The following is a 14,207-nucleotide window of genomic DNA, read 5'->3' as shown; positions in this document are numbered from 1 at the left end:
AGAGAGATAGATAGATCAATAGAGAGATAGATAGATAGATAGATGGATAGAGAGATAGATAGATGGATAGAGAGATAGATAGATGGATAGAGAGATAGATAGATCAATAGAGAGATAGATAGATGGATAGAGAGATAGATAGATGGATGGATAGAGAGATAGATAGATGGATAGAGAGATAGATAGATAGTTGGATAGAGAGATAGATAGATAGTTGGATAGAGAGATAGATAGATGGATAGAGAGATAGATAGATGGATAGAGAGATAGATAGATGGATAGAGAGATAGATAGATAGATGGATAGAGAGATAGATAGATGGATAGAGAGATAGATAGATAGATGGATAGAGAGATAGATAGATAGTTGGATAGAGAGATAGATAGATGGATAGAGAGATAGATAGATGGATAGAGAGATAGATAGATGAATAGAGAGATAGATAGATGGATAGATAGATAGATGGATAGAGAGATAGATAGATAGATGGATAGAGAGATAGATAGATGGATAGAGAGATCGATAGATAGATAGATGGATAGAGAGATAGATAGATGGATAGAGAGATAGATAGATAGATGGATAGAGAGATAGATAGTTGGATAGAGAGATAGATAGATGGATAGAGAGATAGATAGATAGATGGATAGATAGATTGATGGATAGAGAGATAGATAGATGGATAGAGAGATAGATAGATGGATAGAGAGATAGATAGATGGATAGAGAGATAGATAGTTGGATAGAGAGATAGATAGATGGATAGAGAGATAGATAGATGGATAGAGAGATAGATAGATGGATAGAGAGATAGATAGCTAGAAATAATGATTAGCTGAAGATTAGAATGAAATTTGTGTTGTAATAAAGCAGATTGTTATTGTAGTTATTATAGTCATGAGAGATTAAGTCATTATTTCTGCATGAGATGCTGACAGATGCTCACGGTCTTTCGGTGAAGCGGTGAAAAGAGCAGAGCTGCTGAGGTATTTAGCACATAACACTCAAAAGGCCAGTAATGTGACAAGCTGCTAAGTTTGTGTTAATGTTGTCAGCACATCACACACCTTTTTATTTCATTATATATTTATTATAGTGACACAGTAATAAAACTTATACTAATTTCTGATTCGGCATTTTTCTCGTGACTCATTTGCTTTTTCTTCCAACAAGTTCAATAAATAAACCACAGACGGCTCCAGAATTATTGGCTCCCTTGTCAAAGATGTTTTTATTTTTTAAAGGTGTAAGAAAAATTGTATCAAAAACAAATGAGTTCATTAACAAACAACAAACAGTCTTGCGCCATGTGGAAATTGAGTTAGGTCAACCAGCACAATAGTTTAATTAAAAACCCATTCAAACTAAAAAGCACTGTAAAATGTTGCCTCGTCACTGACATGTCTTTGCTAACAGCTGCATGATTCTGATGAGCAGCCATTTAAATGCGGCTCGATTTTGGTTTTAATCCAAATGAAAACAAAGCTAATAATTCAGAAGTGCCAATTTGTCAGATTTGCAACAAAAAATGACTCAAGGCCAAAAACACTGAGCTTTCAGGTGGCTATTTAGATATCAGTGAGATTGTAGCAGAGTGTTCCTGTTAATATTGTGACGAAAAAGCGTCGCTATTCAATAAGGCTTACAACGTAATAGTGGCATAAAACGGACAAAATGGAGGAAGACAACCTGTGTTGTAATTTATTGCAAGACTATGCTTAATCTGTTTACAGAAAACTGACTCCCGGCGAATTTTCAAGGCAAACACAAGCTGTGCGACTCGACGGTACTTTAGGTTAAAAGCAGTGATGATGACTTGCTCTAGGCGTCACACCTGCAGAGAAAATAATAACCATAGCCTCGCAGAGAGAGTCTGAGAAATATTCCCAGAGTCTCTGATGGACTGGATGTGTCAATTAGTTGTGTAATACCTCCACGCTCCAGCAGTACTCTATTACAGTATTTAAAATAAATAAATAAATACATGAATGAATGAATGAATGAATAAACACTTCTGGCCTCTCAGAGGCTGCTGAACAATACACTTAAATAACATTCAGAATCACTCTTGCTGCTTGAGGCAAACTTCTGAAGTGTCAAAATGGCACGACTAACATGCTTAAATAACCTGGTGTCGTATGCACCTTTCAGTTTTCTCAAGGTTTCGCCACAGTATAAACATTTCTGATTTTATCAACCCATCGCATTTGATGTAAGGCGGCTTCGTTTAACAATCACCGTTAACTGTCCAGGTGTCGGCAGGAACGTTCATCATGCTCTTGTTCCTTGCACTGCTTTTACGTGTTCATCACCACTGCACCCGCAGTAGTCGCCAGAACAGAGGTCCTTCGTTAGACATGCAATGTGACAGCTTGAAGGCTTCTGCGTGACTAAGTATGTGGTATTTTTATTCTACAGTGCTGTAGATAAATGGTCTGCACTTATATAGCGCTTTTATCCAAAGTGCTTTACACCGTGTTTCATTCACCCTTTCACACACACACACTCTCACACCAACGGTAGCAGAGCTGCCGTGCAAGGCGTTAACTTGCCATCGGGAGCAACTTGGGGTTCAGTCTCTTGCCCAAGGACACTTCGGTATGTGGAGTCATGTGGGCCGGGAATCGAACCGCCAACCCTACGATTAGTGGACACCCCGCTCTACCACCTGATCCACAGCCGCCCTTTATATAGAGATAAATACTCTGGAGTTGGGCCTCTGGAGTTGACTCAGACTCTAGAGCCAAGCAATCTGGACTCAGGACAGACTCTATAGTTTGGGAATCTTGACTTGACTCTAGCTCTACAGCTGGGGACTCTGGACTTGATTCAAACACTACAGTTTGGGATTCTGGCATGGAAAATAACTACAAGACTTGAGACTCTGGAGACAATTGTTTTTTTTTATCTTTATCTTTTACTCTTTTATGGTTTGGGACTCTAAAGTTTACCCAGAATTTAGAGCCAAGAATTTAGAACTCAAGACAGACTCTATAGTTTGGGACTTGACTTGACTTGACTCTGGACTTGATTTGACACTGGACTTGACTCCAGCTCTACAGCTGGGGACTCTGGACTTGATTCAGACACTACAGTTTGGGATTCTGGCATGGAAAATAACCGTAAGGCTCTTTTATAGTTTGGGACTCTAAAGTTTACTCAGACTCTAGAGCCAAGCAATCTGGACTCAAGACAGACTCTACAGTTTGGGACTCAACTTGATTTGACTCTGGACTTGACTCCAGCTCTACAGCTTGGGATTCTGTAGTCACCTGTGAATCTATTCTCAAGTGGAAATGAACTCTACTGGTTAGGACTCTGGAGTTGAGTCAGACTCTTGAGTTTAGGACCCTATAGTTAACTCAGACACAAGGGGTAGAGACGCTACAGTTTAGAACTCTGGACTTGGCATAGACTAGTTTGTGACTCTGGAGTGCAAAATGACTCTGGAGAAGAGTCAGACTGTTTTAACCCTGTAGTCTAATCTAGACCTGGGAATGCTGGATTTGATTCTAGCACTAAAAATTGGGACTCTGGGTTTGATTCTACAGTTTGGGACTCTGATGTAGAAAAGAACTGCATGGCTTAGTACACTGGAATGAGTGTGATTCTTTTATGGTTTTGAACTCTAACGTCAACTGAAAACCTACAGTGTGGGATTCTGGATTTCACTTCAGCTCTACAGCTTGGGACTCTGGGGTGGAAATGAACCCATAAGGACTCCAGACTGTTTTATGGTTTTGGACCCTGCACTCAACTGGACTTGACACATAATTACAGTTTGGGATTTTGGTCTTGACACAAACTCTACACTTTAATGCAGAGTCTTATGCTTGGGATTCTGGAATGGAAAAGAACTCTACGGTTTGGGATTTTAAAGATGAGTCTGGAAGCTTTTATATAGTTTAGGACTCTAAAGTTAACTCCAACTCCAGAGCTAGGAAATCTGAAATTCACACAGATTCCACAGTTATGGGCCTCTGAATCTGACTCTACTTCTATTGCTTGAGACATTGGAATCATTATAGTTTGAGACTCTATAGAACTCTATCCTCTGGGATTTGTGGAACGAGTTAGATTGTTTTTTTGTTTAGGCCCCTATACTCAACCCTAGAGCTAGGAACTGTGGAATTGACATTTTGGACTTGATTCAGACTCTATGGTTCGGCACTCTGAATTGGTTTTGGTTTAGTACTTGATGGCTTGGGGACACGAGTCGATTCAGACACTGAGCCTATAGACACTGGACTGAACTCAAGCTCTATGGCTTGGGACTCCAGAGTTGACTTGGACTTGACCGCTTGGGAGCCTGCACTTGACTCAGACTCATAGTGTCAACATTAATAGTCCTGATAACTTGTTCGTTTGCTGGCTCTTCTATTCATCGCATTGATTACATTTTAACTGATGTTAAATTTTAAGAGTAAAAGCAGTTCACAGTTTATGTGCAAATCTCAGCATGAGTACACCAAAGTAAAGCCAGTTCACTCGTTATTCATTTCCCTCTCTGAGGTCCTGCAAGTGACCGATACAGTAATAGAACAAAACAATTTAACCTCCATACGGAGTTCGCTATCTGTGCAATTTCATCTTCGTGTGCCTCCTGGTCTCATTGAGAGAGTAAAGAGCCTCTGCTATGAGACACACAGATAATGTGTCTGGTCAAGCTCGGTCACTCTAATCAAAGACTCATTACACATGCCTCCCACTTCTCTCTCATACACACACATGCACACACTCATGCTGGAACTAACCAACACCAGCAACAAATGATCCCAATTTTCCCACCTATCCTTGGGAGAAAGAAGGGCTAAATATGCATCCACCTTCTGTAAAGTTTGATTAAACAGGTGAGTGCTGGTGATTGCCACTGGGAAATCATTAAGCCACTGATTATAGCAAATGAGAAGGAGAGGGACAGGAGATATGCAAGAAAAGCAGTCCTGGGGACTTAGCCAATGATTTATTACGAGGCCAAGGTAATTCTAGAAACTGTGGGGGTCCTTTAAAAAATGCATGAGGACTTTCTGACCTATTTTGTTTTGATCAATGTTCATAGCCATTATGTTAGAACCCTACAATACAGGGCTTACCTTTTCGAAATGGCTGTAAATATGACCTCTTATAACGTTTCTTCTAAGACCGTGGGATGTAAAATAACAAGCTAGCTGGTAGGATAGCTGCTTGCAAAATATGTGTCAGATTTCTAGAAAACGTTTAGATCAGGTGTATTCCTGACTCGTTAAAGCTTTGTTGCGTTACGCGGGCGAAAAAGCAGCACAATTTCTATTTTTTATCCCTATAACACTGTATCAGGCCTAAAAAGCCAAGTTACCATACCAATTTTGGCAAAATACTAAATGATACCAAGAAAGTTGACGTGTTCCAGATTTGATGTCGGTATCTCTAGATGCTTGATGCAAAAATGAAACAAAGTTATTGATATATTACTTTTGGGCTTGCAGTCATCATCCTTAATTAATTCGTCATTACAGCCACCATTCCTCACTCTCCCACTTCTACCTTTCACTCCTTTTCTTGCGCCAACTTTTGTTTTCGGATTCTGAATAGGTAAGCTCTCTTCATTTTAACATGATAATGAGACTAGGTCCCTTCAGGTGGGCTTCCTGAGATACTATTTTGACATTTTGAATGCTCAGTGCTTGGGCCCCTAGGCAATTCCCTGCCTTTTCTGTCTTGTAGCAACACCTCTGCTCATAGATAAGCTGAACACAGAGATGAATTTTGTGGGTGAATCAGGATGCTGGGAGAAGATGACAAGTAACACTGTTGAGAAACAACGAGTGACACAAAGAGAAAAACAAGCTAGACAAGCGAGAGAATAGGGAAAAAATAAGATAAGACGAGAAAAAATATGTAAAGCTCTTCAGGTTGCTTTAAACTATGTTCAGTGTGTGTGTGTGTGTGTGTGTGCGTGAGAGAGGGTGTGTGTTTTATACCTGCGGTTGTATCCCCATTGAGATGCTAATTGCAAATCAGCTTTTGAGGCAGGTGGCCAGGGAACAGGCAAAGACAGGAAGAGATGAAAAAAAAAGATATATAGGAAATAGAGATTGATGCGTGAAGAGAGAGCACAAAGCAGGAAGAGCAGCCATGGACATTAATAGCAAGACATTTCCTGTTTGCTTCTTTTCCTTTTGTCCTATCTCAGCTTGCCTCTGATGTACAGTGTTAAATCTATAAAAAGAGAAATAATATAATAAAGCAGGATGTGGTGAATAATCGCCCGTGCCACATTTCAGTGGGATGTCAATAGGACGGGATTTAAAATGCAACTCCTGATTAAAGAAGCAGTCTTTGTTTGGAAACCGGTTACAGCGGGGGGAAATAAGTATTGAATTTGTCAACATTTGTTTCAGTAAATATATTTCCAATGAGTTTATTCACATGAGATTTTCACCAGACATCAGTATCAACTCAAGAAATCCGCAAATATAAAGAATTCACAACATTAAAGTCTGTAAATAAAGCTGTGTGGAATAAAGTGGAATGACACGGGGAAAAAGTACTGATCGGAAAAAAGTACTGAAAAGTACTGAACGGAAAGGTATGGCAAGGAACCAGCTGAAATCCATAAGTAATTATCCAGGATGATGAAGATGAGACGTGGGTGGAGCTTCCAGCAGGACAACGATCCAAATCATACAGCAAAGGAAACTCTCCATTGGTTTCAGAGAAATAAATGAAGGTGTTAGAACGGCCCAGCCAATCACCTGACTCGAATCCAACTGAACAAGATTTAAAGACGATACGTTTAGAAGAACGGGCCAAAACCACACCTGAATACTGCGACCCATTCGTTTCTTCATACAGGAAGCGTCTTGAAGCGTCATTACAAACAAAGACTTCTCCACCAAGTATTAAATTCATTTCAGTTAGTGTGTTCAGTACTTTTTTCCCGTGTCCTTCCACTTTATTACGCATAACTTCATTTATGGACTTTAATGTTTGGATTTCTTTATATGTGTGGATTTCTGGAGTTAATACCAAAGGCTGGTGAAAATTTCATGTGAATAACCTCACTGGAACTATATTTACTGAGAAAAGAAAGTGGAAAGGAGGCAGTGACTAATGAATGAATTATTACACATTTAGCTACAAACAGTTCTGTAAGGAGCCTGTAAAAAAATCGCTAGTAAGATTTGCTTCCACAACAAGGACCAGTCGGTGAGAATAAAAGCCTCTGTACTCTGCTTAATCATGCATTCAGGTAGTATATATATTTTTTTAAATAAATAATTTACAAACACGACAAAAAGGCAATTTAGCACGGAGCTACTACCCACAGTATCCTGCTATAGGTGGGGGTGGACGGAACTGGTGTAATAAGGTACTGTAGAGAATGACAGAAAGCCAGAAAGCTCTTCAATTAAAATCCGGATGAGGAGCTGCAGTCGCGGCACGGAGGCTCACTCATCAAAAGCAAAACAAGTCTAGCGTCCCGGGCCTCTGGGCAAACTGTAAACACAGCCTCGTCAAGCTTCTTTATCTTAAAGCTGGAACCTAAGCCTGGGCTCAGGTACCTGATCCCGGACGGCGATGGCTTTCCGTGACACGCATGGGGAGTTACGTTTAGGTTGGACTTAAAGGTAATATACTGTAGATAATGTCAGACCAATTAAACGAGCAGTGTTTAATATGTACCGTATGTTTCTATAGACAGCGTTCCGCGCCGGTCGCTCAGGAACGCGTTCTGTGATAGTAACGTCTATGATCCGCTATAACACACTACTCGTAATCTGATCTCAGAGTCAAATCGGACACATCTTAACACATCATACAATTTAGAATATTATATTTCACACAGTTGTATTGAGCAGGAATTACACTGTACTGCATGAGTTAATAGAGATAAAACTTTGAATAATAAACAATTGACTTACTGCCATAGACATAGAACTATGAATTACAGGCTATTCAAACTGGAACAAAGTTTCTAAAATGCATCTTCATAAATATAACCATATATATATATATATATATATATATATATATATATATATATATATATATATATATATATATATATATATATATATATATACACACAGCAGCAGCATCTGCAACAAATGCAGTAAGCAAACAACTCATTAATCATGTGGCTCTGATCCACAGGAAGAACTCACAGGGAAAAGATTTCGCTACGCTGTACATTGATTTCCTATTTTTGTTTCTCCACATTATAATGTGTGTTCTGTCTCAAGGTTCAGTACAAAGATGTGGATTATATTTAGTCTTCCAGAATTCAACCTCAACGGCGTTATATAATGTATACAGCGTTAAAGAATTCGGTCCTAACGACAACCTGAAGACCCCCTAAATCCAAGCCTTGAGAAGAACGAAATTCAATTCAATTCAATTTAATTTTATTTGTATAGCGCTTTTTACAATAGACATTGTCTCAAAGCAGCTTTACAGAAATATCAACACGGTATACAGATATTAAAGGTGCGAATTTATCCCAACTGAGCAAGACACTGAGTGGCGACGGTGGTGAGGAAAAACTCCCTAAGATGTTTTAAGAGGAAGAAACCTTGAGAGGAACCAGACTCAGAAGGAACCCGTCCTCATCTGGGTCACAACAGATACTGTGAAAAAGTTCATTATGGATTTATATGAAGTCTGTATGGCGTTAAAACGAAGGCCCTTCTGTTGTCCCAGCCAAATATTTGTTGAACGTCTTACTGTACCGCTTCCGCGGTGGTGTGCTGTTTGATTGTATTTTAGGCCCAGCTGCAAATAATTACTTTGTCAACAGATGGCTTGAAATATGCACAAATTAACTCCTATGCTAATACTGCTCTCTTAATTAGCATCACTCTCAGGGCATATTATAATAAAAGGAGCGGAGTAATTGTGCAGCACTTCCTCCTTAAATGCATTCAATTGGTACGTGTCTATACTGGAAGTGGAAACGGTTAATAATTCTCACCAAGCTCCAGATGAATCCCAGCGACAAAGGAGTTCAGGAAGAACATGAAGATGACTATGGAGAGCACCGAAGCACATTTCACCAGCAGGACTTTATCTGTGATTCTGTGCTGTACAAAAGAAGAAGAAAAAAAGAGTGCGAGAGAGAGAGAGAGAGAGAGAGAGAGAGAGAGAGAGAGAGAGAGAGAGAGCAAATCAGTGAAGGAGGAGAGAGATACAGTAGACTGGCCTCTCTCCAACACCAATTATGTTCTCTCAGGCATAATCAGAGAATTTTAGTCCTCCTTCTCTTCAATGTGACGATAACAGCAGAACAGGAAAGGAACTGTCAAGTGGGGTTACTCCGGGAACTGTGTGGGCAGGAAGAACATCATCACTGTGATTCATTTAAATCTCTTTTTTTTTTTATTATTATAATCATTGTCATCTTTACCGTTTTCTGTAGCTCCTGGATGTTGCTCTCCCAGTTTTTGTCCTCTTGGGATATTTGCCTAAGAAGGATAGAAACGTCTAAATGTGCAATCACGCTGTATCGGAACACAGTTAAGTGGAGGAATTACAGAATTAAGCTCCCTTTAAACAGGATTCGTTGGCACCGTGTCTGTTTTTAGTCCCCAGTCGAAATCGATAATATTCCTACAGACCGGACCAACGTTGTACGGCGTACTGAAAATAACCCAAGGTAGTGTGAAAGAACAAATGAATGAATGAATGAATAAATAAATAAATAAATAAATAAATAAGTCCTCTATTTCCGGAAACCACATACGTCTCGTCCTGTTTCGAGACTGTTAGTGTATGTTAGTGTATGCGCTGACGCTGGAGACTCCTTCCATAGATGTTAAATAAGCGTCTCCTTACAAAAAAAACATCACCATATCAACAATTACACATCTTTTTTTTTTTGACACATTTTTTAAGAAAATATGTTTATTATTATGCTTAGTTTATGTGGTGCTTCTGCCATACACGTCTCTGTGAACATGATAAAAAGTGAAATGGGCCTGTATTATGTAGCGTGTTAATTCTGTCACACTTTACTTCAGGGGAGTGATCGTATGGCCGTATAATGCCTACATAAACCTTCATAACGGACAGTGATATTTAGTCCTACCGTATACATACATACGGCAAGAACGAAGCAGGACGAACAGTAGAGCACTCCACTCTACTCTGTAAACATTTATAAGGGTATATTGACTGTTTAAACCTTCATTATAGTCTTTAAGACACTTGATGGATTCTGGAATGTTTGTGTCTGTTTACGTCAGGTGTCATGACGAGCTTGTGCCTGTGTCATGTCGTCCGACGAAAACTATTGCGTCCGTAGTTATTGTATTCTATCCGATTGTCCTGTAGTCCTATGAACACGCTTTAAGAAAGATGATTCATTTCGACAGCGAGCAGTTAAACACATCCCATCGGTTGGGGGGAAAAAAAAAAAAAAAAAACTTATCCTGTCTTAATAGTCCTTCAGAAGTTTATAATCCTATAAGTACTACATATGTGCCTTTTGCTTAATTTTAATATTTGTATTTGCTCATAAAAGTGTTAGAAGAGCTGTTAACTGTTAGCACGGACTTTTACCCCGCAGCCTTACTGACCTCCTCTAAACATGGCCTGGGAAAATATGACACCGAGATTGATCGTGTCATAACGGTCGAACGGTGGAGATGAGGTTACTGTAATTATCCCACAATTACACTTTCATATTGAACCACTCCAAACAAATGGCTTCATAAGCGCTTCTTAAAATGGTTTGTCCTGAGATTAGAGTATTACGGGCTGCTATAAGGTTATGTACAATCAAAGTACCCTGATATATCCTGGACTAAAAAATGGCATAAAATTGGTTCAGTCCTTCAAGCGAAATTGCGACAGTCCCTGATTACAATGACACCCCAAAGTGAGGAGGACCGGACTCGTACCGGAGTCAGAGTGATTTAAACGCAGTGGGGTTCACGCCCTCGTACCTGATTAGTGAGTATTTCTATCGGAGACCTGGAGTTCGACTCAGATTGTGCTGTTCAGTGGTGTGTGAACGAGTCACGCTTAGATCAGAGGCTTCGAGTGATCCATCGGTTATGGACGGTACTGGATAATGACCAGGACTTTAAGGCTGTATATACATTGTAGGCCTTGAAGCGTAATTCCAATATATTGACAACCGATCTGATTTCTCGTCTCGTCTCGTGTCTTTACGTAACACATAAAAACCGGGACCCGTATCCGATTCCCGTGTTTATTCCACGCCAAAATGAAAAGAGGGAAAAGAGCTCAGGATTCACCTAACCCCCTGCTGTAGAAGAGATCGCTTTCATACGGTTCCTTCAAAATATGTTAACAGGTCATCAAAACATCATACGAGTCCTAATGGAGGAGGAAAATGCGCCCCACTGCTGCTCCGTCAAACACCGCATTACTTCTGCCGACATCAATCTCACCGGTAATGCGGTCGAGGCTGAGAAGTCAGGAGTGGTGATATGGAGACGACGCCTTTGATGATGAGTGTGAAATGTCCAGATGAATAGAGAAACTAGAGCTGTAGGAGTCGTGTCTGGTCTCGAGACCATTTCTGCACTGACTCGGACCGTCTCAGACTTGCTGGCATTTGTACTCGGTCTTGGGCATCTTGCTAAAGACTGTAAAATAATGTTGGTGTCGTCTTTTCTTTTCACACTTGACAGGAAGTCATTTCTTCCTCAAGAAAACAGCCTGATTATGGGCACAATGCACGGACGAAGCCGGCTAGTCGAAGTCAAGGCCTCAAAAAGGTTTTGATGGTTTTCTTGAACTTGACTCGGTTCCACAGTGTCAGTTGGACTTGACCTCGGCTTGGCCTTGACCCCCATTAAGAATCCTTCTTGACTCAGTCTCAGCTAGTCTTGGTCTTGGTCTTGACTACAGCCAAAATGACCATATATCAGACATGTTTCTGATTTAGAAACTCATTTGAATGGGAAAAAATCCGATCTGAGATTTTTACGCAACGATATCGGTTATCGCAATATCGCAACGGATTGGTTGGCAACATAAATGTAGCCTATGAGCTTTTTTCTGCTCGGTGATGTTTTAATCATCGTTCATTCTGAGAAATATTTGCGTGCGGTGTGTGCGGTACCTCTGGAAGGTCTGGAGCTTCTTGCGCAGGAGACTCTCCAGGTTGAGAACCTTCTGCATGAGAAGACACTTGACAGCAGTCTCCTCTCGGCTGGCGGGGTTGATCCTCTGCGCCGTCTGTCTCCACACCAGAATCTCGTGTTTCAGCTCTGCAGAAAAGACAAAAAAAAAAAAAACCAACAGAGAATTTTCTTTTCATCCACGCCTAAAATGAGCAGCACTCTTCTGGGAATACGCGCGTGGCAGAAAGCCGCTGCCTCGCATGGATGATGTGTTATTCTTTAACACAATAAAGATAGTGGGAAATAAAGTTCTCACTATGGTCCTGATTCATTTATGGGGTTGAGAACGCTCCTCTCTCGCTGTGTATTCAATCAGCTTTTATATATTTAAGTGCATCCCACATGCTCAAAGCCTTTTTAAAGCTTTTTTTACATATTTATTTCTGGTGTCATATTGAACGCAGGAGCAGTGGGAAGCTGGTAATGGCGATGCGGATGCTGTGAGCGCGGGTCCATTTGCACTACAGCAAACACTGATGATATCGGATGCGTAAAAGTCAGTTTCGTCAACAGGATCGGACCGGATCTCCGTCAGCGGAAGCGTATTCTGTCTGCCGGTGCTGTTTTGGAGAGAACTGAGACTACTGAGAGGCTGAATTCAGGATTATTCGGGATTCTTCTTGGTCACAAGTTTGATTCATTTTCTATAAGAGCAGCTCTGACTTTAGCGGCGATGCACATCACGGATTCTATTCGTTTCTATTTACTTAATATAAATATATTAACGCGCTCGTCATAATACGTCGCCATTCCCTCATTCGCAGGGACTTGTATCACAGAAGCTCCACGTAAACAAATGTAAAAGACGTGTAGTTGTGGATATCGTGACGTTTCCCGTACGGAGATTGTAAACGTACGTAACATTTACGGAAGGAGTCTCCGGTGTCAGCGCATTGCTGCAGTCTAACGCTGTAACGTTACGTTTAAGGAGTTTTTGAGGTGTACAGTTGCTATAACATAAGTGAGAACAGGAACTAAATTGCTTTGAAAATGTTCTGTAAACAGATAAAAAGTATGACGTGTCAGTTTAAAAAAACATTTTTATAGGAACCCATTATAGGAAAACTTTGGGGGGGAGACAGTAGCTCCGCCTCACTGATTATTTTCCTATAACAGCACACCCCATTATGGTGTATTACTAAATTACTTGACACACAGTTTAGTTGAAATGCCTCATAGAGGAACAATATTATCCAGGCGGTTCTGGCAGCGGGAGCTCGTACCACGCACGCTGGCACCGCAGAGTCTCGGCTTTATAGATTTGAAATTGGACTGGCGTGGAGAAGCCACCAGCATGCATTGTGATGGTCTTCCAGATCGGACACACGGGCAGCGGATTGGTGAGATGTGTACCTCCTGTTGTCCTGAATCACTGCACTCGGCTTCTCCAATATACAGGCTGATAGTGTTTGCCCTGAACCCAATAACCTCATACAGGCAGAATGAAATAGGAACTCCGAACAGCAGACACTGTACAGGAAGACTCACAGAGGAAAAAAAACACTTGCCTTCCTGCCTTTTAAAGCAGAAATTCTTCTATTTATTGGGCGATGATGGCTAATAGATCCTGATTTACTGAGATCCAAAATAATGAGGCTCGTTGAGCTCTGAAAGAACAATTAAAAAGAACGAGAAATGTCCGAAAATGTCAAATACGATATGTTTTTTTTTGTTTTTTTTTAAACCCGAGAGTGTCTCTGTTCATTAAATAAAAGCATAAAAGTCGTTTGATTTGTGTTTGACTAACTAGCTTTAGACGGTATATAATACAGCTGCTACTGTTACAAATCAGACAGGCCACGCCCATGAGAAACAGACCGCCGGTGATAGTGTGAACGTGGGGTTAAGCAACAACAACAACAAAAAATGGATAACAGCACTGAGCTCACAGAGATCTACTGCTCAGCAGTCAATGCAACGTCCTTTGTAACTGTACCATAAAAAGTTCTTGAAAGGGTTCCTGCGGTGAAAGTAATCATGTCTATGCTGCACACAATTACAAAACCCTCAAAATGTCCCACTGGTCAACAGCACACGGACGTCTCTCGGACTTAAAAATATTCAAATCGCCAG

At 40.5% G+C, this 14,207-nt stretch overlaps 1 protein-coding gene across 1 annotated transcript in view; it reads right to left on the bottom strand.

Annotated features, from left to right (window-relative positions):
• Positions 1-14,207, bottom strand: part of oca2 (oculocutaneous albinism II) — a 119,839-nt gene that overhangs the window by 41,852 nt on the left and 63,780 nt on the right. Inside the window, exons 16-18 of the mRNA XM_053683475.1 lie at positions 12,074-12,221; positions 9,386-9,443; positions 8,954-9,062 (exon numbers count right to left, since the gene is read on the bottom strand). Of these exons, the coding sequence (XP_053539450.1) occupies positions 8,954-9,062; positions 9,386-9,443; positions 12,074-12,221 (315 nt within the window). The remainder of the gene's footprint in view (positions 1-8,953; positions 9,063-9,385; positions 9,444-12,073; positions 12,222-14,207) is intronic.

Source organism: Ictalurus punctatus, chromosome 11 (assembly GCF_001660625.3).
Source record: "Ictalurus punctatus breed USDA103 chromosome 11, Coco_2.0, whole genome shotgun sequence".
Lineage (NCBI taxonomy): Eukaryota > Metazoa > Chordata > Actinopteri > Siluriformes > Ictaluridae > Ictalurus > Ictalurus punctatus.
This window is presented reverse-complemented; position numbering and strand designations above follow the sequence as displayed.